General features: G+C 39.2%; 1 protein-coding gene across 2 annotated transcripts; it reads left to right on the forward strand.

Annotated features, from left to right (window-relative positions):
* On the forward strand, positions 1-27,554 carry IREB2 (iron responsive element binding protein 2). Of its 2 annotated transcripts, XM_076348427.1 has the most exons (23): positions 1-58; positions 1,471-1,560; positions 4,857-5,022; positions 6,222-6,359; positions 8,389-8,610; positions 10,292-10,361; positions 11,569-11,752; positions 12,449-12,625; positions 12,875-13,014; positions 13,863-14,034; positions 15,348-15,448; positions 15,918-16,034; positions 17,240-17,399; positions 18,270-18,405; positions 19,129-19,213; positions 19,826-19,982; positions 20,268-20,392; positions 20,686-20,790; positions 21,059-21,201; positions 22,379-22,526; positions 22,615-22,737; positions 23,400-23,585; positions 24,192-27,554. In XM_076348427.1, exons 1-23 carry the CDS (start codon positions 40-42, stop codon positions 24,300-24,302), a joined length of 3,075 nt encoding a protein of 1,024 aa, XP_076204542.1. In that variant the 5' UTR covers positions 1-39; the 3' UTR covers positions 24,303-27,554. The 2 variants fall into 2 exon arrangements, with proteins under 2 accessions (XP_076204542.1, XP_076204543.1); XM_076348428.1 differs by lacking the exon at positions 12,449-12,625.
* Positions 27,555-27,913: the final 359 nt, after the last annotated feature.

The following is a 27,913-nucleotide window of genomic DNA, read 5'->3' on the forward strand; positions in this document are numbered from 1 at the left end:
CCCGCTCCCCTCCCCTCAGAGCTAATATGGTCGCCAGCGATGGACCCTGTCAGGCCAGGTCAGTGGGAGCGGGCCCGCCGCCGCCGCCCGCGGGGCTGCCTCCGGCCTCGGGGGCCGCCGCTACCTCACCCGGCGGGGACCCCCGCGGCCTGGGCGCTCGCCTCGCCCCCTCCGCGCCGGCCGGCGGCGGAGCGGAGCGGGGGCCGGCCCGGCCCGAGCGCGGCCCGAGGCGGTTCGTGTCTCCTTCCTCCCGGCGCCGTTGCGCGACCGCCGGCGGCCCTTTGTGCCGGGAGCGCCGCGGCGGGCGGGAGCGGGCGGCCCCCCCACCCCCGCCGCTCTGGGGCACCCGCCGTCCCCCGCCCGGGCCCGTTACCGCCCCCGGCGGCGGCTGCCCCCGCCGCGGGAGGCGCTTTGTTCTCGGCGGCGGTGGGGCCGGCTTCGGGGCCCGCCCGCTCGCCGGCGGCCGCCCGGGGCGCCTGGCCGCGGCCGTAAGCCCGTCCCGCCGGGCCTCCCGTTATTCTCGACGACCATTTTTGTCCCTCTTTCGGTTCCCGCTGCCGCAAACGCTGCGGCGAGCGAGGGATGTCGTGCCGGTCGAGGTGCCTGCTCGTTGGGCCGAGGCCTAAACGGTACTCGGCTTAACTGGGGGGGGTCACGATAATTGTTTGGATGTTCAGGTGACGCAGTTTTTGATTAGTTTAGCTGTTGATGATGTAGCGTTTGCTTTGCAATGGAAGTGTGACGGTAGCGTGTTAAGATCAAAGCAAACAAAGGGTAAGTGTTCCGCTGCAGATCCAGCGTTTGGTATTTGTGCTCACAGGAGCAGCCCGGTGATGTCAGAGCCAACACCATTTTCCTCGCTGTTTGTAATCTAGATTTTATTTCCTTAGACTTCTACTATGTGAAGTTCCTTGGGCCTGAAGGAGTATATCGTTGGCGCTGTCCCTTTGGGTTGCTAGCAATTGAATTAAAACGTTCTTTTTGTGAACCGCTGCTTCTCAATAAGTTATTTGTTCTCTCCACCTAATAGCTGTTATGAGGTTTATTTTTGTCTCGTCTGTTCGTCATTAGCCCAGCACTTAATGCTTCATGTTTTCTACTATATTAAGACCTGTATCTCTTATCTGAGTTGGTGAGGTGCGTTTATCCTGTTTTGTAGATGGTAAACTGAGACAATAAAGGTCAAATGTATTCAGGTGTGTGACTATGCCGATTACTTGCATGACCTGTATATACCTAGCATTACAGATACTTTTAAAATTCATCTTAGTCACACGTCTACATCATTAGGTGTCTCAATCCATTTAGAAACCTTTACATATTACGATTTACTTACAGTCCTAGAGGAACATTATTTTTGGTAAAATCAGAAGTAAAAAGCTGTTCTTATGAGTCCTCTATCAGTACTCAAACCTTCTGTTCTTTTATGGCTGTAACTTTTTTGGTGTTTTTTGTTTTTTTTTCCCCCAGGAAGCCCTTACCAGCCCATAATTGAAGCATTGGGAAACTATCCACAAAAGAAGTTCTACAATGTCTCAAAGCTTGGAGGCGCCAAGTATGGTAATGATACTTTTTAGTTGTTTGAAATTAGGATGGTACCAGCAGTAAACATGCACCACTTACTGCTGTAAAATGTTAGGAGATGAAGTTGTGAATACATGAATTCTTAATAGGTGTATTTGAAAGCTTGTAATTTTTCAATCTGTTATTGCTTTATGAAGTTGGTATGGGGTACTACTTCATGTAGCTTTTTTCAGTAAGGGAGAAAGTATAGGTGTTGCTGAAGTCTTCAGCAGTACTCCAAATCAGAATAATTTCTCTGTTGGAAAAAATGAAGTGACAGAGAAGTCTGTGTAGTACTTCAAAAATAAAGATAGTTTTTACTATATTTTTGTATTGCTTCTTGGTGTTTTAGTTTCACCTTACCAGCAACTTCAGATAGTGGGTAGCTGTGTGTTTACTTAGAACATAGCTTCTACTGCAATTGCTGCAGAAAGATGAGGTTTTGTGGTGTTGGTACAATTGCTTAATCTCAGCATGTCGTTAGTATGTGAAATAACCCTAAGCGGTATGTGCCAAAAAGATTTTTATCGGGTGTCTGTGTCTGGGTGCCTTTTAAAAAACGAGGAGTATGTGCACATGTGATGCGGGAGGGGAATACAGGCAGATGGAGAGAGATCAGTGTCAGCCGGAATAGGCTTTACTCTTACAGATAATCAAAGCATACCTTCATTTACTCTTACAGATAATCAAAGCATACCTTCATTATTCTCTCCCTTTATTTTCATGTTAAACTCCTAAAATACTTACCTGAGGTACATGTTAAAGGTGTTTGGGATTTTTTTTTTTCAGTTTTGCAAGGTCTGAATTACTCTTCTATATTCACAGAATTCATGGTGTCTTTCTTCACTAAAAAATTACTGGTGGATATTTCACTTTAAACCCATATTTGACAGCAGTAATTACTTCCCTGTTGTTTGAAGGGAAGAGAGAGGGGAGCTAGTGCACAATGACTGCTGAAACTCTGTGCTCTTGCAAATTTCTGCTGCTTGTAATAATGAAGTTAATCTTTCAGATAAGCACATAAGAAGGAGGTAGAATGCTTTTGTTTGTGGCTTTGTCCAGGAAGAAGCAGTAGTGTGAAGTAACAGAACCAGTCAGTTCTACAGCAGTTTTTTGAAAAGCCTCGTGACAGGAGTGGAAATATAAACAGAAGATACTACTTTCTGCTATGATGTGCCATAAAGCTTGGAGCAGCAGTGGATATTCCTGAAGATATTCAGAGAAGGAGTCTAAATAGACTAGACTGAGAGTGTCTTTGTCTTCCAATAGAAACTTCTGTGCAGAAGTTGGAAGCCTCATTAACTACATATTAGCAAGATACTAAATAAAATTTAGGCACAGTGTGGGACAGCACTGATAGCAAATCCAGCATCTGGAATTGCTCATTGCATTTGTTGCTAGAACATTAATTTTGGGGTTTACCTGCTTGCCCTCTGCCTTTGGGCTTCTGACTATAATCTGACAATAAGTGCCTGTTTAAGTTAATCAGATTACTAATGTAAATGTTAATTGATTTATTTGCCAATTTGCTAGGGAGAATCTAATTTTCTAGTGTTTAAAATAGTATTCAGTTATGGGGAAAATGGTAGCTAGAAAGAGCTCAGAATGATTTAGGGCAGAGGGGGCATCTGGAGATCTAGTCCAGCCTCCTGCTGGGACTAGAGCTGATTTGGAGAGCCTTTCTCGATTGAGCTCTGCAAATCTGTGAGGGTGGAGATTCCACCGCCTCTCTTGATCCTGTGCTTAACCACCCTCCCTGTGAACTTCTTTTTCCTTGTATCCAGTCACAGTGTCCCTTCCTGCACCTTGTGACTTTTTTTGTCCTTTCACTGTGCACTTCTGAGAAGTCAGGCCTCACCTTCTTGGCAGTTCCTATTAGGTTGTGGACGACTACAGTTAGCTCACTTAGCTTTTTCTTCCCAGGGTGAGCAAACCCAGGTCTCCCAACTGCTCCTGCATGTCAGGTGCAGCAGCCCCGTAACTGTCTTAGAAGGCCCTTCGCTGGATGCGATTTCATTTCTTGAGATCTCCTGTATCCTGGGAGGCCCAAAACTACACACAATGTTGCGGATGTGAGCTTGCTAGTGCCTAATAGAGAGAAGGAGTCGCTTCTCCATAGCTGATGGCTGCTAAGCAGCCCACTGGACGGTTATATTTATCACTGTAAGGATGCACTGCGTGTTATTTGTAATCCAAGAAAAAGCAAAACAATTTTCTTCTGGTCACTTGGCTTTTAAATAGAGCGAGTGGTGGCATTACAGCTGATTAGACATGTTTTTGATGACATATTGAGTGACTTGTCTAATTAGACAACAATGGATAATATCCGAGAGGCACACAATGAGAAAGAGTCAGCAAATCCTATATTAATAGTTTGTGGACAAACCTCAGGATTAGGTTGAGACCACCAAATCTTAACTTTTTTGTTAAAGCCTGAACTTAATTGTTTCACCTTCTTCCAACTAACTTTTTTTTATATTTCTCGCTGTTCTCAGAAAGTCATTTGCCTGCTTGAATGGTGCTGAAAATAATGGGATTTGGGGAGAAGTGTGAATTAATCTTGATTTTTTTTTTTTATTTGCAGTGAATAATGACATCTGCTTCTTTTTTCTCCTCCCACTACTTTCATTCTTATTTCCAGTTCTCCAATTTTTTTTTCTCCCAGAAAGCTGCTTCTAGTCAATACCTTAATCCAGATCAGTAACAAACTAACTAAAGTTGTATTTAGTGAAATGTCATTCTTCTTTATATTTTACAAAATGTGTTTAATTTCAGGGCACATGGCAGAATAGCTTCTGGTCTTTGTATCACTGTTTATTTTAAAAAAAGAAAGTATTCTGGCATTGGATGCTTTTGGCTTGATATCTCAAGTAATGAAATGGTGAAATTCACAGTTAAAAAAAATATTTTTGAATATTCTAATCATTGTTGCTTTTCACCCACTCTGATCAGTAATCCCAGCTCTAGATTCCTTGCATCTCCCTCCTGCCAGCATAGCGTACCTTCTTAAGTATCACTGTCTTAACACAGTGCGGTCAAGCCATTGGTATCTTCCATTCAAATCCCATATGATAACTCATCTTCTGCAATGTATACGTTATGCAACTCACTGTTCCGTATTGTGTAATGAAGATCAAACCCAAAGGCCACTGGAAAAGCAGGCTCCTGTAGCTCTCATCCTTCCAATCCCTAGCGAAGTAGAATTCTTCAAAAATGTGAGATTGTAATTTTTGAAAAACTGCATAAGCTGAAGGTGTTGCACTAATTAAGTCAGTTACTTTGCTCTACCCTAGATACTCTGCCTTACTCCATACGAGTGTTGTTTGAATCCAGTATCCGTAACTGTGATGGCTTCCTAGTGAAAGAAACAGATGCTATGAACATCTTAGACTGGAAAACAAAACAGAATAATGTTGAAGTGCCCTTCTGTCCTGCCAGAGTTGTTCTTCAAGACTTTACGTAAGTGTGTGTGTGCCAAAAACACTGAAATAATCTGTGTAAAGTCACTGAGTTGTATGTACAATTCTTTGGCTTGAAAATAAATAGCACCTAGCCTTTTGATACCGAAATATCTCTTCTTCTCGATAGAAACCTGTGCGCTGCTTCTGCTATCCAGTAGATTCCTCATGATAATTACATGTACTGCAAGGATAGGAGTTGTTCCGTAGAGTACCCTGGTTTTAGTGCAGGTTGGCGAGGCTGAAGCTGTTGGCCTACAAGGAACGCTTTACAGGATAAGAGCCAAAACACAAATGGAAGTGGTGACATTTTGGCTGTAGCCAGATGGCTCACGGTTCATTGAAATATATAGAATTCTTGCTTAAGATAACTGAAGATTAAATATTGCTTACTCCACAAATATATGTAATCCAATTGAATCCATGAATAGTACGTATATTTAAAAAGTCTTTTAGGATATTAACTTTCTCTGTGATTTGAGTATGGCATAGCTAAAAGGGCAGTCCTTCAGCAATCTGCAAATATTAAATTTAAGCTGTTTTGCTGACTCGTTAACTATATATTTATCAAGAAGTGAGATAATTAAAAAAAGGAATTGTGATACTAATAATAAAAATGAGGTAACTCCTGCTTAGCAAGCAAAGTCAGGAAGACTTATATAGTACTGTGTTACATAAACATTGTCCTCAGTTTTGTACTTCAGGTGCACTTGTCTATGTAATAACAACAAGAATATTTTTGTAAAATGCTATGAGCTTCGGAAGTGGCTGGCTCTGTAAGAAGAGTAATTATACACGCTAAGGTGTTAAAAGGTATAGCACGAGCATTGTTTGCATAGCAAGGTTCTATCGTAAAGGTAATAAGTATCTAAAAACTAGTTTTGTAGTAAAGTACGATCATATTTCAGAAGCATAGCAAGACAAAAGAGAAATTCTCCTCTTTGAGATGTTGCTGTGTTCTTGTTTGGTATGTTATCTTCGAACATGCTGTTGCTTGTTGTGAATGAGTACCAACTGTATTAACTTTTAAAAATGTTTCAAGCTCTTTAAAATTTAGAGAATAGAATAGTAGGGTTTTATTATCTGAAATAGAACTTAGGTAGATTTAGACTTAAATGAAGTTAAGATTAAAAAGAAGCTTGTATATTTTGGTGAGTTAATGTCCCATGTTACTGTACTATTGGTTTTTCCCTCTGTTAGTGGAATTCCAGCAATGGTGGATTTTGCTGCCATGAGGGAAGCTGTGAGAAATGCTGGAGGAGATCCTATGAAAGTCAACCCTGCCTGCCCAACGGATCTCACTGTTGATCATTCTCTACAGATTGATTTCAGCAAATGGTAACATACCTTGGTTTTTTTTGATGAACCATACATTTTTGTCTGATACTGAAGTATGGATTCACTCTGGTCTTGGTACTATCCCATCAAATCATTTGTCACGTGTGGATCCCTGAAACTAGACCTGATGGTATCTGAAAGAGGGCTGGATAAAAATGGGTAAAATAACACTCTTGAAGGAGAGAAAGAATGGCTGTGAGGGGTTATGGATGAAGCTGACTGACAGCCCAAATTCTGGGCAAGAGATTGCTGAAGTAACGGGATCTGTCATGGTTTCCAGAAAATAGTATGTCTTAAGAGAATGAGGCAGAAGGAGTTTGTAATTTTGCTTTGCCCTGTTTTTACTGTTAATGTTAAACAAAACTTTTTTTAAATGTCTGCCTTGTCACAGCTCCAGAGAAACGGCTTGCAATCCTACTGGACATACAGAAAGACTGTCATTTCAGCCCATAGCTTACGATTGATTTTTTTTTTTTTAATGGGCCTGGATTTTACAACAGATTAAAAAAGGTTGCATGTAATTACAGAGAGAGAGAGAGGTGTACTTGGTAGGAGTCTGGAAAAGTATTGGGCCTGGAAAACTGACAGCCTGGTTTTCCTTTTCTGACAGGCAATAGTGGGATGAAAACAGCCTGGGGGCTGCCTTTTGCTAGAAACATTATACTGCAGAAGAGGAAAAACTCGCTTTTTATTTGGTGTTTGCTGAAGTAAACACGAAGTAAATAATGCAGCTCCCCTCCGCCTTCTCCCCTGCCCCTCCATCGCAGAGTCTTTCAAACTCATGCAGAATTGTGTAAATTGCTGAAGCTCTTTGGGAATTCTCAAAGTTCATGGGGAAAAAGCCTGTGGTCAAATGGACATGGGCATGAGAGTTGTTTCTGTAGACCTTCCGAATACATACAGGATTTCAGTGTGGTTAATAATGGAAGAGTGAAGGGCAAGAAGCTACAAATCATTTGTTGTGTTGGGTATGTGTTGTTTCAGTTCTGTGGTCTGTCCGTTCTTGTGTCTGGAGGTACGGCTGATTCGATTGCAATTAGGCTAGCCTAAAATTATCAGAAAGACCAAGTGTTGGCAAGAGATCTCAACATGCTGCTTTGTAATGATAAATCCGGCTTCTGTAGTTTCACTTTTGGAAAGCTTACAGGATCTCAGCAGCTGCTGGCCTATGATAAGAAACCCTTCCCTACAGGATGGTTTGTGGTGCTTTTATATAGCTTCCACCTCCTGCTGATCAGAGGCTCATGGACTAAGTTGGGATTTAGACAAGGTGTCCTCTGAGGCCATGCAATATCCTGCAATTTGATAACTAAGTATCTTTCTGTGTTACTGAAGCAGTGGTTTTACTTACGAATCCATGATTTGGTAAATATTGAGAGGTAACAAGTCATTCATTTTTCACAAGCTTTCTTTGCTCTCATGTGAAGACTGAATATTGTACAAATAGAGGGTAGTGTGCTATATGGACTTTAATTAAAAACAAAAACAACTTTTCTGTCTTATTTCTGACTGACTTGAATAGTGTATAAAATTTATCAGAGCCTTTGAGAATGTGTATAAAAAGCCTAATTAAATAATAAAGTTACATTTCTTTCCTTGAGAAAGCTTTGTCTGTAATCATTCCTCTGTGGATTTAACAGAACATGTACAGCACTGTCTTAAAAAAAGAAATATGTTCAGCAAGTCCACCACTTGGATGAGGCTCTACCCACACCTTCGAAGTTTAAAACCCTGAGTTTAGCCTTTGCAACATTGTTTGTAAAGATTTCTGGTCTCTTGTGAACAAATTGAAGGAGTTGTTTATCTGGTGGTAATTTTTCAGCCAATCCAGTTCTGTTCACTTACTTATTACCACACTACATTACTTAACTAAGCTTGTCCAGTGGTAGTTTACTTTACAACAGGGTTGTAGTAAAATAACTATTTTTTTCAGATAGTATTTTATAATCTGTTGAAGGGATTGCAAAAAACAAAGAAAAAAAGAGCGAAATTCCTAATGTCTAAATTATTCTTCTGTTTAATGTTACAGTGCAATACAGAATGCTCCAAATCCTGGAGGTGGTGACTCACAGAAGCCGATGGCAAAGCTTTCTCCACTTAAAGCACAGCCTCGGAAGCTACCTTGCAGGGGTCAGACTGGCTGCAAGGGGCCGTGTAGCGCCGGAGATTCGAGTCGCAACTCAGGACAATTTTCTGCGCAGATTGAGAACACACCTATCCTCTGTCCTTTCCATCTTCAGCCGGTGCCTGAGTATGAAAGCTTCCTTTTTTTAATTATTTGCACCCTTCTGTGTTGCTAAGCGCTGCCTGTGACAGTTCAGAGATGTGATTTTTTTTTTCTAAACATCCTTCTGTACTCTTCTTCACATGTGCCATAGACAGGTTTCAGCATCTAGAAGAAGGTCTGATGTAGCAGATTTGAATTAGTCTACAACAATTTTTTTTTTTTACAAGAAGGGCCTTACTAAAAACAGTGTGGATGTCCAACTGTTGTGACACATGGCTGTGATTTTTAAATTCATTTTTGAGACTTCCCTTGTTTCTTTACAAGGACAACAAAGCATAGGAGTAATCCTCTGTGTGTTACAAAGTAAACCTCAATGAAGCACTGATTTATTTCTAAAAGTAAATTTTAGTTTTTCTGTGAGAACTTTTCAAAAGTCTCTGGCTCTTAAAGAAGAACGAAGAACTAGCCTATACATCATCCCCCAGCTTCTATGGAATCTCAGTCCATCTGTCATTGACTTGAAATTCAATGTATATCCTGCCTGTATGTAATGGCCCAGGGGAACCTCATCTATCTGCCTTTTCCAGATTTTCAGTATTAACAGATCCTTGCGTACCATTCCATTATGACAATTACATGTAACCATCCTCCTCTTTCCGCTGCCGCCCCTTTTGTCTGATAGACTGTTCAGATCCCTATCTTCCTGTGACAGACAGGTGTAGAATTTAAAAGCTGATCAAATCTGTATCCCACAGTGATATGGTGCCGATTATCTTGGTAATTTTATAGATGTGCAAATATTCCTGCTCAGTACAGGTGGAGGAATGTAGAATTAGTGATGTTTTCAGCATTATTGATGTTTCTGGCAGGAAAACAGCAGTGGTATTTATTAAGCTGCAGTGTGAATGATGACTATCCCTCGGGGCTTTGCAAAGCAGTATAGCTGCTAACCTTCTGATGCTGCAGAGATGAAAGGGAAGGGTCATGATGTAAAACACACCTCTAGAAAATTGAGGACTTCCTTCCTTCCTTCCTGGTACAAAGCAAGTGTGTTCCCTTCCTTGTCCACCTTCTCAAAGCAGAGGTTATTCCTCTTAAATTGTGGATTACTCCTTTATAGTGAATATCAGTATCTTAATAAATTACACTTACTGAGAAAAGATGGTTCATTTTATGAGACTGTACTGATGAGTACCTGTGAAGAAAAAACTGTGGCTTGGAGGCAAAAAATACAGAAGTGGAGGATAGTTAAAATTGCCCTGATGTTCTACTCAGCTGCTAAAGGGCTAGTACTGAACACGGAGAGGTTTTTTTACGTGAACTAGTGAACATCTTGGTTCTTTACCGTAATTGAATTTTGAGGTGTGCAACCTGTAAGGCAACTGATTAGGGGAAAAAAAAGCTTCTGTGTATTGTAGTACATGCTGGGAATACATCTCTTAAAATGAGTATTTTTGAGATCAAATGCTTTAGGCAAACTATACCTAGAATAAACATGTTCTCCAGCACAGCACGGATGAAATAAGTTATTTTTCCCTGTTTACAGAAAGCTTGCTGCAAGGAAGGAATTATCTTTGTTCTAATAAACCACTTCAAATTTTGCTGCAGGCTTAAATGAGTCTTTCATCAAACGCACAAAAATAACTTGTTCTTCTGTAATTTGAAATAAATTATGACAGTGCTTGTAAACTTGGTATCTTCCTAGGCCTGAGACAGTATTGAAAAATCAAGAGCTGGAATTTGGCAGAAATAGAGAGAGGCTTCAATTTTTTAAGGTATGTCTGTGTACCTGTGGGCTTTGTATTGTGTTGTGTTTTGGTTGTTTTAAGAGCTTGCTCCATTTGTCTACCAGTGTTCAGGTTTAGATGATAAATTAAACGTAATCATTTGGAAATGTCAGACTCTCAAATCTGAATTTAATATGGGAACAGAAAATTGGCTAATAACATGGTTTATGACTTTAAGAACTGTTAGGCAGCAGAGGTTCTAAATCTAGGTGTTGCTTAAAGGGGAGATGATTTTTCGTAATTCTAACTTGAAAAAGTTCATACTGTTCGGTTTGGTTCTTGTCAGCGTGAAGGCAGTTGACAAAGTAGATATTTATGAAGCATTAGTCTTTTTAATGCTTTTTAATGAGCTCAGTGCCTTAGGTCACAGTGAGTTTCTGGATAAAAGGTTCATTTATCCATACTTCCGTTACAAATCTTACTGAAGTTGGAAGCGCTGAACAGAAGCCAGTGTCGAGACATTGCTGCTCTCAAACTAGGCAGCAGTGCTGGTAAATTTGTTTTTAATTGAAGTCTTGTGTGGTGAGCATCGGCTTCTTTGTTGCTAGCCAGGGACCTGCAACATTGGTATTTGATCTTCATCCACTGATTTAACGTGGTTTAAGAATCTGATGCAATGATCTAAAAATCTTTTCATATGGGTAGATTAGGAGGTTTCTTTCTGAAAGTTGCAAATTAGCTTTTACATTATTAAAGAGGGAAACTGCCAAGCTGAATCTTGTTACAAGTTTCCACATCAGCTTTTTTGAATCTGGCATCCTGAGTTTGCATGTAGCCAGACACTTCTCTAAATTGTACCTTCAGTCTCATCCAGGAGTGTAAAACCTAAACTAAATTCTGCTCTAAATACAAGTGCTTAGGTTCTGTTGTCTAAATACTAGTCTTAGCTGTGCTTGAAATCAGTTGTGTGAACTGGAAGGTGAGAGACTTATTCAGCCCTGCTTTTGAAAGGTAGGTATGAATTATTGATTCAGCCTTCAACAGGAATTGAATGAATGGTTTTGGTAATGATTAAGGATGTATAGAATCCAAGGGGATCACGTAGCTCTGTTTGACAAATGAGCAAAAGCCACTTGCATAAATAGCAAGTACTGTTTTATGGCATATTAGTTTTGTCATTTTAGTTATGTTCTAAGAATTGAATATACCTTTGAAAAAATGCAACTTTTTTTTCCTCATTTTGGAAAAATTACAGTGGAGTTCAAAGGTTTTCAAGAATATTTCCATAATTCCACCTGAGACTGGAATGGCGCACCAAGTTAACCTGGAATATGTGTCAAGAGTTGTTTTTGAAGTTAAAGATTTTCTATATCCAGATAGCGTGGTTGGCACAGATTCTCACACAACCATGGTAAATGGCTTGGGTATCTTGGGCTGGGGTAAGTATGCTAAGAATAACTTGATAGCTCTTTGAAAGGCATGATAAAGCATTACTGAGAAATACTTTCTACCCCCTGGGTGTTTCTGTCTCAAGCATAACAAACTCTGTCTTGAATTATTCTTCAGAATGCTCTTTGTCTAAAAGTAATCTCAACTAACACTTCTTTCCATCGAGAAACTGCTTTTTGTAATTCAAAGAGAAAATAGCCCCAAACCAATTGATATTTATAGAATCACAGAATAGTTTGGGTTGGAAGGGACCTCTAAAGGTCATCTAGTCCAACCCCCCTGCCGTGGGCAGGGACATCTTCAACTAGATCAGGTTGCTCAGAGCCTCGTCCAACCTGACCTGGAATGTTTCCAGGGATGGGGCATCCATCATCTCTCTGGGCAACCTGTGCCAGTGTTTCACCACCCTCAGCGTAAAACATTTCCTCCTTATATCTAGTCTATATCTACCCCTCTTTAGTTTAAAGCCATTCCCCCTTGTCCTGTCGCAACAGACCCTGCTAAAAAGTCTGCCGCCATCTTTTTTATAAGCCCCCTTTAAGTACTGATAGGCTGCAGTAAGGTCTCCCCGTAAGCCTTCTCTTCTCCAGGCTGAACAACCCCAACTCTCTCAGCCTTTCTTCATAGGAGAGGTGTTCCATCCCCCTGATCGTTTTTGTGACCCTCCTCTGGACCCGCTCCAACAGGTCCGTGTCTTTCTTATGCTGAGGGCTCCAGAGCTGGACGCAGGACTCCAGGTGGGGTCTCACCAGAGCAGAGTAGAGCGGCAGACTCGCCTCCCTCGACCTGCTGGCCCCGCTGCTTTGGATGCAGCCCAGGATACGATTGGCATAAGTGTTGTTTGTACATGCAGTATAAAATCTGTACGAAGGTTTCTTTTCTCTTGGAAAGTTAACTTTGGATATAAAATATTTTCTGGTTGACTGTGAAGTCTAACTTCAGCAGTAGTCTTGCTTGATTTTATTTTTCGTGTACGGATATTTAACAGCTTCTACATTTCTTGCTGTAGCCTTTAGGCTTAATAGGAAGGGTTTTATTAGATTTTAGGACTTCAAAGTATTTAGTGTCGGTTATTTAAACTGATGAAAAGCAACCTAATATTCTCCTTCCAGGTGTTGGGGGCATTGAAACAGAAGCAGTGATGCTGGGGATGCCGGTTACTCTCACTTTGCCGGAGGTGGTTGGGTGTGAACTGACAGGCACAGCCAGCCCACTTGCTACATCCATAGATATTGTTCTAAGCATTACAAAGGTAAGTAAGTTTTCAAACAAAGCAAAGTCTGTTGCAAGTTCTACCAGTGGTGTTTGAGAACTAAATTAAATGCTGGGGGTATTTTTAGTATACCTATATATAGGTATATAGAGGTATATAGGTAACAGCGCAGAAAGATATAAATAATCTCTAAACATTTTTATTTAATAGTCCTCCAAAGTAGTGGTTTTTTCTTTTCTCCTCTAGTGGTTTATTTACAGGCCCTCTTTGACTAAAAAATAATTAAAAAAAAAAAAAAAGTACCTGTGCAGGTTGGGAGCAGGGGAGAGAAGCCCTGTTTTCCATTTTTCTCCTGCTGACAGCATGTAGGCAGCTTCTCTAGCTCAGAAACTTTTTCTGGATACCCTTTTTGTTCTAAAATACTCCAGCAAGACACAAGGTCTATCTGTGGTTGTAAGCTGGTATAACTCAAGAATATATCTTCTGAAGACAGGGTTTTGCCAGGGCGGCACAAACTGTCGCTGTTGTAGTAGGTGAAGAGCTAGCGTCAAAGCACTGAAGAGCTGTGATGGCTTTGAAAATACATTCTTCTTTCTGGCATGATGCTTTAAGAAGCGTGTATCTGTTCTTGACTAGGAAATCTGAAGAACTCAACTGCAGATGGGAGGTGTGTTTTATGATGTCAACTTCCAGTGTAGATTTTTAGAACCCAGTATGTTAATGGGGCTTGGTTTTCTGGTTTTTGTTTGTTTTTCAAACGTGGGCCTTAAGGTTTCAGCTTTTTGTTTTAAATGTTCATGACTTGCTAATTGCGAATTGTTGCAACAAACATAGCTTGCATTGTACCTCTTCACGTAACACATGTTGTTGTGCGTTCTTTTAAACAGCATCTTAGGCAAGCTGATGTCGCTGGAAAATTTGTTGAGTTTTTTGGGAGCGGAGTTTCCCAGCTGTCTGTAGCAGACCGAACCACAATAGCAAACATGTGTCCTGAATATGGTGCTATTCTGAGCTTTTTCCCTGTTGATAATGTGACATTGAAGCACTTAAAGCATACAGGTAAAGGTGAAATTAAAATAGTGGTTCATTGTAATCGTGTTTTAGATACATGGCAATACGTTTTTTGCTTAAAACTCCATAGTTCTTAAACAGCGATTTTCTGCAGAGTTCTGACGTGGATTTAATGTATAAAATTCTGCTGTACAGTAACAGGCTGTGTCATGGGATATACTTGGCTGCAACTTTCATCCTGTAGAATGTCATGCATCTGAGGAATACCTACCACAAAAACTGTACCATACATATTTACTGTTGGCTAGTTTTGTGGGACGCTTAGTACGTGGCATTTGGGTCTGAGTTGTTCACCTGCTTTATTGGCATGGATGTTTTCTCGTGGCCTGTTTTGTGTCCGTGTATCCCATGTATCGAAGTGAGGCTGTAGTTTTTGCATGCACGACACTGGCATGTGAATAGCTGACTTGCCCTTGAGGTTTGTGTCCAGTCTGGTTCATTTGTGTACTACCTCATTTCCTAACATCATGTTATTTTTCAACATCCAGAGTCCTTGTTTTTGAAAGCACAGGTAACCCTTTAAAAGAAAAGTATTAAGAAAATTCTCACTTATATTTTGAAAAGTGTATGGAATATGTCTTCTTGATATGAACTGAATCTCTTAACCACCTGTAGATTCCCTACAAAATCAAAATCTAAAATGATTACTAGAAATAAATGTAAACCGCAAAACAAATCGCAACACGTTTCTGATTTTTTTTCATGATTTTTTTCCTTTGAAGAGCATTATTTCACTGATATTTCAAGCTAAGCTAGAGAAAGCCACAGGGTAACATACCAAAAAAAGCTCACTCATGTTAGTAAGCCTTTCTGACACTGGAATCTGTCACTTTTAAAAATGAGTTAAGCATTTTTAATTTAATAACAAACATGTTTTGTCTGGTCAGTGCAGAGCAAATGAAATGTTTTCTAACAGTAGCCAGTAATACTGGCTATTATCAACTAAGCACGTGATCTGTATTAAACAAGTAAATCTTAATAGAGAGAAGCTTTATGAACTTCAGCGACAAATCTGTAAATTTAATTAGAGTTACAACTGCTAGAGTTGGAATAGCTTATTTTGTTCCTTGATGTAAGAAGGAAAGTTAAGCTAATCAGAAAAAAAAATTTTAAAAAGTATTTTAATTTGTGTATCATTCCTGAATAGCTCCTGGAGGTGGTGTGCCTTGAAAAAAAGTACTTTGGATGTTCAAGGATAAATCTGATATACTTGAAACAGTCTTAATTTCTGAGAACTGTGTGTTTTGTTTTGTTTTTTTTTTTAATGTGACTTTTGTCATGTTTGAAATAACCTTCCTAAGGTTTTGACAAGGCCAAGCTTGAGGTCATGGAAGTGTATCTTAAAGCTGTGAAGTTATTTAGAAATGATGAGAGTTCTTCCAGAGAACCTGAGTATTCCCAGGTATGCTTGAAATCACTTGTTTCTCTGCGTTTGATTCTTACAATAAATAGCTACTGCTGATTTGACAATTTTGTCTCCTGCTGTAATTTTCATTGCTTTAATAAAAGTTGCATTTATTAACTCACAATTTTGACAAGCAGAGTATGTTTGCAAAATATAGAGGGGGGCGGGGAAAGAAGGGAAGTACAATATTCATGTCTACTAACAGATACTGAATTCCTGTCGCTCCCGAGTGATCAGGTAAGTCTTGTGGATGGTACAAAAGTTAGGGATAACATTAAAACACTTTGAATAAGATGAATAGCCTTTTACAGTGGGCAGTCTTGAAAATGGAAGCCCAGAGCTTTAATGTCTCAGAACATTCAGATTTTAAACAAAAGGGGTCCTGGATGTCTCAAGAGTATATTCAATGTAATGCTGGGCTGGGATTGATAATGTGTGCTTTTTCTTTGTTTCCTTTTTTTTTTAGGTAGTGCAGATTAGTCTAAGTTCTATAATTCCGTATGTCAGTGGCCCCAAGAGGTCCCAAGATAGAGTGGCTGTTAATAACATGAAAAGTGACTTCCAAGCCTGCTTAAATGAAAAGGTTTGTACAACTGATATACTCTTCAAAAGGTACTTCCAATAATCTACGTGAATAAATGTTATGTTACTTATTCCTTGCATACCTGCTGAGCCCTCTTTATTACTATATAAACAGCTTATCCAATGATATTCTCTTCTCGCTTGACAAGTGTCCCGAGGATAGTAGCTTGTAATCATAGGTGTGTTTGTCAGGAACATGAACTTCCAAAAATCCTTACTTTCACAGTTTAGATTGCTAGGGAGGAAAAACTTGGAAGTTAAGTAATAAATAGCATAAGTTTGGGAAAGATTTTCTCATTTTCAGAGTTTTTAAACAGCTGTATCTTACTTAATTTCCAAAACAGAATTACCATAAGAAAAGAAAACTCATATCTTAAAGGAGATGCAGAAAGACTTCCAAGATTTGCAGCTAATCAGTGTTCTCAGTTCTTAACTTAGCAAGTGATTTTTTTTTTTGTTGCAGCTTAACTTGACTTCACAGAGGAAATGTTTTTACTCTGAAGGGGATAATTTTTGGTTAGGAGTATGTATAGGTATCTAAGAATGCAGCTAATACAGGAATGCATCTTCATTTTTAGTGTTGATCATTAAAGTTGAAGACTGGCAGGAGTATTAGAAACATTTACACTTAGACACTGTAAAAATTCTTTCTGTTGGTTTTAGCATTTCTGGCTTGTAATGAGGTGTATAATACAGAATGAGCAGTTGTGCTAGAGAGAAAAATCAAAACTGATCATGGATCACAGAATGGTTGATGTTGAAAGGGACCTCTGGAGGATGACTGAGTGCTGAAGAGCTGGCGGGTGTGAAACGTTAATGGACCTAGTCTGCTTTTAGTTATAATCCTCTTCCAATTAAAATCTTGGGTATGCTTCTAATTCAGAAACAAATATTGTATAGAATTAGATATGTACTCGTAAGGGATTGTTCTTTCATGTATAGCAGGAAATGAGTGTGGGATCAGCTGTGCTTTTGGACTGGCATTTGTTCACAATTGTTGCAAAGTTAAAGCAATTATGAAGAAAGAAGGATGAGACCACTGGATATACGGAGAGAGGCATGAACTGAGGGCTGCTTTTAGAATCTGTTTAAGGGTTCCTAATGGGACAGCTGAGTATTATTTTAAAATGAGGGTTCACTTCGTCTTGCTGTAATGTCGTACTTTCTGTACTATAATAACCGCTAACATCTATTTTTGTCATCTAGTCTGGTGTTAAAGGGTTTCAGATTGCAGTTGAGAAACAGAATGACATTGTACCTGTTCAGTATGAAGGAAACGAATACAAGCTATCTCATGGCTGCATTGTCATTGCTGCAGTAATCAGCTGTACAAATAACTGTAATCCATCTGTCATGCTTGCTGCAGGTATGTTGTGACGAGTGACAACTAACTTGGCCTTAATGGTGCTCCCATGTTCACACAGCCTTTACCTTCGCTTTTGTAGATTCTTTGTAATGACTTGACCTAAAGGTTTGAAACTGTAAACTTTCAGCCTTAAACTTGTTCTGTGTTCTGGAGGTTATATAATGAAAGTTACTTTTCAATAACAACAATCTGAAAATTTTTGTGTCATAAAGCAGTATTAATGATGGTAATTACAAAATATTGGTAGTATTTCAACAGGTAGCCAGTTCTAGGGCTCTTTTCAGATGGATGCACATAGCGACACAATTGGTGCAGGAGGTGTGCTTTAGCTGCGACTCCATCCTGGACGATGGTAGCTTGAACTGTAGCTAGCTGCAGAGTCTGGAAAGAAAATCCATATTGCTGAACAATTGTTCTGTGCCTTAGCCACAAGTTCAGGAGTATGTGCCGTACCGTCGCAAGCTCCGTACAATTTTCCCAGAACAGTTAATCCTCTCTCAGACCTTGCTTTCTTCTTTTGAGGTCCTCTGTGGCCAAGGCAAGCTTCCCTTTGAGGCTGTGTGGCCTGTATCAGAAGAATAGTAAGTGAATTTGCACTGTCAGCTAGAACATGGGAAGGAGATTTTTCTTATGGAAAAGAAAATGGGCTTCTACATTATAGGAATGGGAACAAAAACCTGAATGGTATTGTTATGAGTTAAGAAACTTTATTCAGGCAAGTGGTTGCTTTAATAATTTCATAAAATGAAGGTCTACTCATCCTCTGGGGTTTTTTATGCTTAATTTAACTAAGGTAGCATCATACAGATGTTCTTTTAAGGGAATTTACAAAACATAAGCTGTCTTTCTTTTTCTTTTTTTTTTTGGTAGGTCTCCTGGCCAAAAAAGCTGTTGAAGCTGGCCTAGTGGTTAAGCCCTACATAAGAACAAGTTTATCACCGGGCAGTGGAATGGTTACACATTACCTCAGTTCAAGTGGAGTATTACCATACCTCAGTAAGCTTGGGTAAGTTGTGACTCCTACTTCATTTGTCATTTTAGGAAAATAGTACACAGGGGTTTTATACAGGTTGATAAATGTGGTTGCTGTTCATTTTGGGTTGGCTAGTTCTTAACTTACCAGATGGTCATTTTAACTACTTGCTGACTTAAAGTTGTGTTTTACTCCATTTTATTCCCACTTTACAATTTACTACGTGTAGATCTCTACCCCACCTAAGCTCTGTTTTTTCAGTAGCGATCTACTTAATTATAAGTGTCTTAAAAGACAGGATGCACTTGTTTAAATATTTAAAAAGTGGAAGCTGGATGTGAATTTGTCAGGACAGTCTGTATTAGTCTTTTCTTAACGCTGCTGCTGTTGTGGGTTGTTTAGCATGTTTTTGGTTGCTCTGTAGCAATAACAATTAGATTATGTTCATAATTCTGCAACAGTGCCCAGCTGTGCTCTGTGAGGAATGTTACTGCCTTTGTTTTGCCATTACTTATGGAACTAACAACATTCGGAGATACTATTTGACTTATCTTGATCGGTTACAAAAATGTTTCCTTGTATCTTCCTGCTTGCATCAGCGAGATGGAGTGTCTGCGGTTCACTTCCTAAAAAGTCTAATTGTCAAAGGAAAAACAAGAATCTTCTTAGTGACCGCTAATAAAAGAAAAAGCTATTTTGCTAACAAATTGCTTGTGATCATTTAATGTGCTACTTCGTTGGTTTTTTCCAATGTAGGTTTGAGGTTGTCGGTTATGGGTGTTCAACCTGTGTTGGAAACACTGCCCCCTTGCCAGAAGCCATCAGGAATGCAATCAAACAGGTAAAGCTCTAAGGCTTGTTGAATACAGAAATATAGTTCTCACCCAGTTAAGCGATCAAGAAATACAGTAATCCGTGCAAAATGTACTTTATTGTTGGTTTGGACTTTGCATGATGTTTTTGCACATCAGAGGGAGACCATGGTAATTCATTGCTATGTAAATAAACATAATAAATAGCGTTTGTAGCATACAGGTATAGATTAAAAGATAAATACATAGGATCTAATCTTATGGAGGATGCAATGTGTAGATTTTGTATCGTAAATGAAAAGGAGGGTTTTAAAGAGCTATGTGCTTGAGTGATTTTTAACTAGCAGTGTCTGAACAGCTGCAGCATTTTTCCTCTGTGAAGCAGAAGAAAAATAAAAGAAATAAAAGGCAGGAGAGGAGTTCACTGAAGTGACTGGAAAACACATCAGAGGGTCAAGAGTGAAAAGGGGGGGAAGGAGGAAGGGTAGCGGGAGAGAACAAAATGCCTTTAAATCGAAGTGTTAGAATGAATATTTGAAGTGGAATGCTAAAAGCATATCTGACTTAGTCAACAAAAAATAGCACAAAACTGTTGGAAGTACGACGAAATCCTAAAAAATATATATGGGTCTGCCTTTCAGGGCGATATAATTGCCTGTGGAGTATTGTCTGGAACAAAGAACTTTGAAGGACGTATCTGTGACTGTGTTCGTGCCAACTACCTTGCTTCTCCACCGCTAGTAGTTGCTTATGCTATTGCAGGCACTGTTAGAATAGACTTTGAAACTGAGCCTTTGGGTAAGTGTTTCCTTACGTCTTATATTTCTGCATCTAATGCATACGTAGAAGAGGTTTCTTTACATGCATTTCAGCATACAAAACCAGTATACTTTAAGAGAAAGCACAGTCGTATTTGGTGTTGCTCATAGCTAAAGCAAAGCATCCACTTAACTGATGAAATTCTTTGCATATCTGGTATCATCTCTGAAGACCTGAATATATACCTATTTATATTCTAATATAAATATGAAGTCTAATATTTTTTTTCTTCAAAATTACTATTCTGTTTAAAATCTTACTCAGGCACAGGCTTTAATGGCAAAAGTATTTACTTACGAGATATTTGGCCCACCCGAAGAGAACTCCACACAGTGGAGGAAGAGTGTGTGATATCATCCATGTTTAAGGAATTGAAAGAAAAAATGGAGGTAAGAATGGTCTTTTGTTCTACATAACTTAAAGATTGCATTTCATTGTAGCTCTAGAATATCTTCCAGTTGAATGTGATTGGTTTGTCAGTTATTTCCATTACTGTAAAGGAGGACTTAACTGAGAATGGATACTTGTATTAAATAGTGATTCTTAAGTGATATCCGGTAAGGTGACTTGAAGTATAAAATAGAAATTAAAAAGAAAATCACCACTAAGTCTTTGGTTTCAGAATGTAAACAGATCGTAAAGCAATTTCTCTGTTCTTTTTGGTTAACTTTCTTTTTTGTAGAAAGGAAACAAACGATGGAATTTACTGGAAGCACCTGAGTCAACTTTATTTCCCTGGGATTTAAAATCTACTTATATCAGATGTCCTTCCTTTTTTGATAAACTTGTAAGTACATTGGATCTATCCACCAGATTATATGCATTACATTTAAGTAAAGGAATAGCTATTCCAGTAAAGCTTTGATCTTTAAAGTAACACATTTGACTATCATTAATATTTCTGAGTCTTTTAAATACTATTTGTAGCTCTGGAATGAGTGGAGCCTGTACATCAATGTGCCTTCATATATTGCAGATATGTTTTGTGTCTCGAAGGATCTCGGAAGAAAACTGTTTCTTATTTTGTTGTTGTTCCCCCGCCCCTTCCCTTTTAGGCCAAAGAACCGGTTTCACCACAGCCGATTGAAAATGCCCATGTCTTGCTCTATTTGGGAGATTCTGTAACTACAGATCACATATCGCCTGCTGGAAGCATTGCAAGGAGTAGTGCTGCTGCTAAGTATCTGACCAACAAAGGGTAAGGACTTTTCATACTAAACAGCTCTAATTATATCGGAGGACTGCTTCACATGCCAAATAGTTGATCAGCGCCGTTGCTTTCTTTTTATAAATGCCTGTCCGCATGAAGTGAAGATTATACATGGATAAGCAAAATAGTAACTGTTACTGGCATTTATAAGTAATCACCTGTCTTGCAATCCCAGTAACTGCCTTTCTTGCAGTCTCTACGATTACAACAAACAGCTGAGACGTACTCTTAAAGAACTCATTCTCATAGCTGTCGTTACAGTAATGTCTGCTGCTAAATGCATGCCAAAGCAAAAATAACTTACTAATTTACAGATCAGGTGACTGATTGTCTGTTAATGTGAGGTTAGTCACTGTTACTGTCATTGGCCTCAAGAACAGTCGGATAGATGCACAGAACAGATCAGAAGCTCTAGAAACATATGTAGTTTAAAAAAATAAAGCCCAGTTTTATAAATGAATGTGATTCGTGCTCTAACTTACCCCTCTGCATCAGTGAGCATCCTGCAGCAGTGGTGGGTGCCTTTCACCTCTGCTGAAATTCTGAAGAGACACAACACAATGCAGTGCTGAGCTATTCAGTGTCGCACCTCTGCTGGACACTTTGGAAATTATGTTGTTGCATTATATTGCAAAGGTGTGTTGTTGTTGTTGTGTCAGTGAAGCACAACAAAATAATAGCCTGTGGTGTGGCCTCATCTTTCTAACTATTGCATTCAGTCTGAATGAGTAGTATTACGAGAAAGAAAGAATTAATGGGCCTTTAATCCCAGCATGGTCATTTGATTTATGAGTAAAGCTCTCGTTTTAGTACAATGCTCGTTAATAAATACGCTGGTAGAGGTAAGAGGATTAGTAAACGGGCTTGTTTCCTAGAACAGTCTCCCCATAATTCTTCTGTAAGTACCATACTGCTCATAGAATTTTCTAATGAAGTCATTGAAAAGGAATCTAAAATTGCAGCTTTCCTCATGAAGAATCTAGCAATGATTTACACAATTTGTTCATGATTTATAACAATTACATTTGTTGGATGAATAGTTCTTTACATCTTGCACTGAAGACTTAGAGATGCTGCAATAATTATTATAAAAATCATAATATCATTTTAAACCAGGTAATCTTTAAAATAACTGATTCCCTTTTAAATATTCTTTTTATTCTAGACTCACACCTCGTGAATTCAACTCTTACGGAGCTCGAAGAGGTAATGATGCTGTGATGACAAGAGGTACCTTTGCAAATATCAAGCTTCTGAATAAGTTCATAGGAAAACCAGCTCCTAAAACAATTCACTTCCCATCAGGACAAACGGTAAAAATCTATTTGTTTGCACAGCTACTCTGAAGTTGTGGTGTGGATTTAGAACTCACTCAAACTATTTCACTTTGTTATTCCACAGCTAGATGTGTTTGAAGCAGCGGAGTTGTACCAGAAAGAAGGCATCCCTGTAATTATTCTAGCAGGAAGGAAGTATGGACTGGGTAGCTCAAGAGATTGGGCTGCAAAAGGGCCTTTTTTACTGGTACTGCTGGTTTGTTTGGTTTTGGGGTGTGTGTTTGTTTTTTTAGGAAATACCTAAACGCACATTGTTTAGTTTTGGGCATGAATGTGTTTAGAAACTGTCCTCAATCTTGAATAGAATACCACATTTTGTTTTTAAAGACTTCTCAATAGTTTCTTTACTAGAATCTTCATGGAAGAGAATCGCTAAGTCAGGATAAATCTGAATTTCCGAATTATGTAACTTACCATCTTAGACTCCAGACTTTGAGATAAATTAGACATTTATTTAGTGCTGACCTCTGGTCTCTGTGGGGTATTAAGTATCTAGCTATTGGAGACCGATTTCCACTAATATTCAGACTATATTCTGAGTCAGCCATTTATTCATGTGGAGTAATGGAAGCAACTGCATTTGGTCTGGGATTTCTGCCTGCTAACTACGGCATGGTCACTGGCTGTTATAAAGCTCCATTTCATACTGTATGGGCCTACTCTGGCTTATTTGCTTTCATCTAGCTGTAAAGCTAAAAGATGTTACTTATTTACAGGGCTCATACAAAGCACTCTCCCTAATCTTCAGTTTGAATTGCAAGATTTTGGACGTAATATGTATTTGAAGCTTACTTTTGCATTTCGCTCTGACTACTGTACTGAAATACAAAATCACTTGTATTTTTGCAGGGTGTTAAAGCTGTCCTAGCTGAAAGCTATGAGAAGGTTCATAAAAGTCAGTTGATTGGAATTGGCATAGCTCCACTTCAGTTTCTTCCTGGGGAAAATCCAAGTATTTTGGGTCTCACTGGCAGAGAGCAATTTTCTATATTGTTCCCTCCAGAGCTGTCGCCTGGAATGACTTTGGATATTAAGGTATCTTTGCAATATTTTTTTAATTTCTCTGTTGAATGTAGTGACGATTGAAAGCACAGAAAGAAAAGTTAATCCTGATAATTGAAAGCAGGAAAAACCAAAACTTAATTCTCTTTGAAAGTAAGCTTATAGTCTTGCCTGCTGAAGTTTGTCACGGCTACTGAAGTTTCCCAACGTACATATACACATGTTCTCTCTACGCAACTTCTTATGCAGCCTGAAATTCTCGATTGTTCTTTTGGGCATTGTTTCCCCCCTCATGGGCACCGTATTAGGGTAGAATTGAGTCTCGTGTCTCATTCAGGCCCTTTTAAAGACAAGGGTGTGACTGTTTGAGAGAGGCTTTTGCTCAAAGGGAAAAAGCCAGAAATGGCTTTTTCTTTGTTATAATTGGTACGTAGCATGCTCCCAGCTGGATCTAAGCTGTGCAGTAAAATAAGCCTTCATTCTGTTCCCAGCAGTGTCTCGGGTCTGCAGTGGCAGATAAGCGGGTTGAATTTGCTTGTGTTCAACAAAACTTGGGGTTAGAGTGTTAACTGAGACTAAGCAAGGGGAAGTGAAAGCAAAACTCTTAATTGGTCTCTCTTTTTTGCTTTTGTTTTGAAGACAAGCACTGGAAAAGTATTCAGCGTGATGGCCTTGTTTGAAAATGATATGGAGATAACTCTATACAAATATGGTGGAAGTCTAAACTTTGTGGCTCGAAGATTCTTATAGTAGCTACTGACTATATGGGTACCTTGCATAACTGGTAATTCTGAAAATGCCTTGTGTGAACCCAGGAATCTGTACTGTGGAACTGCAAACAGTCCTAGTGTGCTCAAAGTTACTTCGTCCATGGATGTAAAAGATTGTGAATCATTGTAACTGCAACAAGATCCTTCCTGATTTTAAATAATATTCTAATGGTGCTATTAAACATTGCTAAAATCAACACGTGTATTGTGGCAGAGAGCTGTAAGTATGGAGGGGATGTTTTATCAGACCATTTTGTAAATAAACTATGCGAAATCTGAAACTGATTGTGCTGAAGATTATTATGTAAGAAGATTTTCTGCAGTTGTTTCCACTCAGTTTTTGCACCTGTAAATCTGTGTACTGCTGTTCGTTGATTTAAGGGTAGCAGATGGTATGGAATGTTACAGGCCAAACTTTTTTTTTTTTGCATCCAGAGCTTAAAACAGGTATTCAGTTTTGAATTTCTTGCTGTTTAGGTTATGGGCTGAACAAAAAGCAGTCCACATGAGGCCCACGGTATCCTGTATCACAGATCAGGACTTTCTTACCTTTATTATGGGATTGCATTTCATCTGGATCCAGATTTACAACTGCTCATGCTATGAAATATTGTGTGCTTAGAAGGATGGGAAACACCTCTGCATTTAAAAAAAAAAAAATGCTCTCAATTATTTTGTTCATGCAGGTTAAGTGTAGCACCCCAGCTTTTTGACAAGCTGCAGTGTCCTTTGCTTCAAGTTTGTCATATCTACTTCAAGGGATGCAGTTTGTCATTTATGACATCAGTTTTTACTGTAGTGTCTGCGATATCATTAGACAAAGTACCTCCCCTTAGTATTTTAACCTTTAAAAATCTTTAAAAACATTTATTAGGACTGTTTAAATTCCTCTGCTTTAAATACACCTATGTCTAATAAGTTATACTTACTTGTCAAATGTCAAAGAGCTGAGGTAGCCGTACTGCCTTTTAATTAAAGCTTCCTAATACGCTGTTAGTTTACAGCTCTTCCAAACAAGCATCAGATTCCCCTGCTGAAGATCCCAGAATACTGAACAAATCTGGCTCTTAGGCCACTGCAACTTCTATAAATTTAGTTGTCAGCACATTGACAGTAAAAACCCTGTTCCGTACTTAATATTAACAGAAGATGCGCAGTTTCTGCAAAAGTGCTTGTTTTGCCACTTAACTAAGCGTTGATAGCTTCTAATCTGCGCAAGCGAGTCTTCAGCTTCAAGATGCTGTTTCTGTGCTCCTGTACATTGAAAAGCTTCATATACCGCTTACGGTTTACGTAGAGATTAATTTCTTTCGGAGAACAAAACTGCAATAACTTGCCTATAAATTGTCAAGGTTTTGCTTTAAGATTTTTTTGCTCTTGATAAACATTGTCTTAAATATTAAAACTTTCAAGAGGACTATATTAGCTTTACTACATGTGCTTTCAGTTTATAACCAGAGACTAAGGTAGTTGACTTGCAAACTAACAGATGCACCATTCAAATCTTTAAATAGTATGTTTCTGACATTCCTTTAAAAAAAACTAAAAAAAAAAAAAGGACATAATTATATCATTACAATGTATTAATTTTTTGACAGTTCAAATGCCAAATTAATTTGACTTCACTGGCGTAACTTTGATCCACCTTTTTTATTTTATTGGACAAAGTTCCCTAAAGTTTGAAATCCTGTATAATCTGTTTTTATATTTCACTAGTTCTGCTGTGGTTTTCTTTTGGTCAAGATGATAACCATTCCGGTGACTCCTACCACTGATATGGGTGATAAATCAATGCATTTTTTCAATACTATATTCAACTGAATGCTGAATGAGTTTCTGTTCTGTGGTACCCTTTTGCTAATTTTATCCAGAGTTATTGAGCAGATCTTATTTCTTGTACAACAGTGTCTAATACTATTTTTTTTCCCCAGCTCAAAGGTATATTCTTGATTTAGTTCAAGAAAATGCATGTTCATTATTGGGGAGCAAATAGGAATTTAGTGCTGGCACATAATGATGCCTCGTGCAGCTGGTAAATAAAAACACAACTGCAAGCCTATTTAAAACTTGCGTAACTGCTAATGCTTGAACGGAACACAGCCTCCCACCCTCGCCAGCGCAGTACCACTCTCCTTGCTTCAGAAGGAGACGGTGATCCAAGCCATGTCAAGGTAAACCAGTATTGTGAAGTTAAGTGCAATTTCAAGGGATGTGACTTATCCGCAAGTTGTCACCAATAAAGCTAGTCATCTCCTTTAAGAGACACGATGGGTTTCATTACCATAGCAACTACTTTAATTCTGCCGCACTCCTATGTCTTAAAATCAACGAAAGACAGCTTTTGAGCTGTGCTTTGGCACAGCTGCTCTTCAACTTCAGGCTCCTGCTACTGTTGCTGCAGTGGGTCCAGCCCTAAATATGCCGAAGTCAATAGCATCTTTGCGAGTTGTGCAGACTGACTCCTGCCCTTAAGATCTGTACGCCTGAAGCGGCGTGGGTGCTGCGAGGAACCGCACTGCTTACGTACCCGCCTCCTGCTTCTCATGCGGTAGTGAACTGCTGGTGAAGAGAACGCTTGCCTGATCGCCCGTGGTGATGTGCCTGTCCCCTCTCCCTCGTGCAGCAGTGAACGCTGTAGAGTCCAGTTCAACAACCCAGCGGCAAAGGGAAGACGTTTTAACTTTGAACACACTGCTAGGATCCTGTGAGCTTTAGATGGGCAAGAGTGACCTCTGCTTTCTGGCAGTGGCCGGATATGGCACAGTCAGAGGACTGCTGTGATCACACACAAAAAACCATTGTCCAATTAGACCTCTTTCTGGTATCTTAAAGCATAGGAGGAAATGTTCCTTTTTGAAGAAGTGACTCAGTGTGTTAGATGTATTTAACCTAGAATTCTCTCTCCAGTTTGATTTGGGGGAAGAATCTGTTCCAATTTTTCTAAATGTTTTCTCTCCTTGTGCCCCTCTTCCTCCCTCCCCCTCCCAGACTACAAAGCTTTGGGATAGTGTTGATGTTTATACACTTTACACCTAAGTATAAGGAGATGAAACCATGTATATTAATCATATCAAAGCAACTGCAAATCAATGTCTGCTGTTTAAAGCCAACAGAACAGTGTTTTAAGTTCAGTAAGTATTGTATAGATATATCTTAAGTTCAACTGATGACAATTGTGCATAAAATGTTACCGATGCTGTAAATTATTTTTAATAAAGAAAATTGTATCACAGCTCTTGTATGTTACCATCTATTTTGAATAGATAGTATGGAATACACTGAAAATGGTACTGTAAGTATGTATGAAAGGGTGGGGTGAATAAGGAGAAGGGTGTAATTATGCATCTTACGTTTTCTCGTTAGGAGCGTCTCACATGTGGGCTTCCAAAGCATGTTTAATTGGTGTAGAAAGAGTTTTTCTGTGTTAGGTGATCCAGATACTGGTCTGGATATTGTATCAAATGCTTTTTGAATAGCCTATTTTTTTTCTTCAGGAAAATGTCTGCTTTAATTTAGAATCTAGATCAAGTCCTGTACTAAAGCAAGCCGTTAACCAAGGTTACGGCGATGGCGCACAGAGCTTACAGCTAT

The sequence above is a fragment of the Aptenodytes patagonicus genome, chromosome 10 (genome assembly GCF_965638725.1).
Source record: "Aptenodytes patagonicus chromosome 10, bAptPat1.pri.cur, whole genome shotgun sequence".
NCBI lineage: Eukaryota > Metazoa > Chordata > Aves > Sphenisciformes > Spheniscidae > Aptenodytes > Aptenodytes patagonicus.

Coding starts and splice junctions, on each gene's coding strand:
- IREB2 (XM_076348427.1), top strand. Junction 12,626..12,874: donor GTACATGCAGTATAAAATCT/GTACGAAGGTTT, acceptor TTCTCCTTCCAG/GTGTTGGGGGCATTGAAACA. Junction 22,738..23,399: donor CAAAAGGGCCTTTTTTACTG/GTACTGCTGGTT, acceptor GTATTTTTGCAG/GGTGTTAAAGCTGTCCTAGC.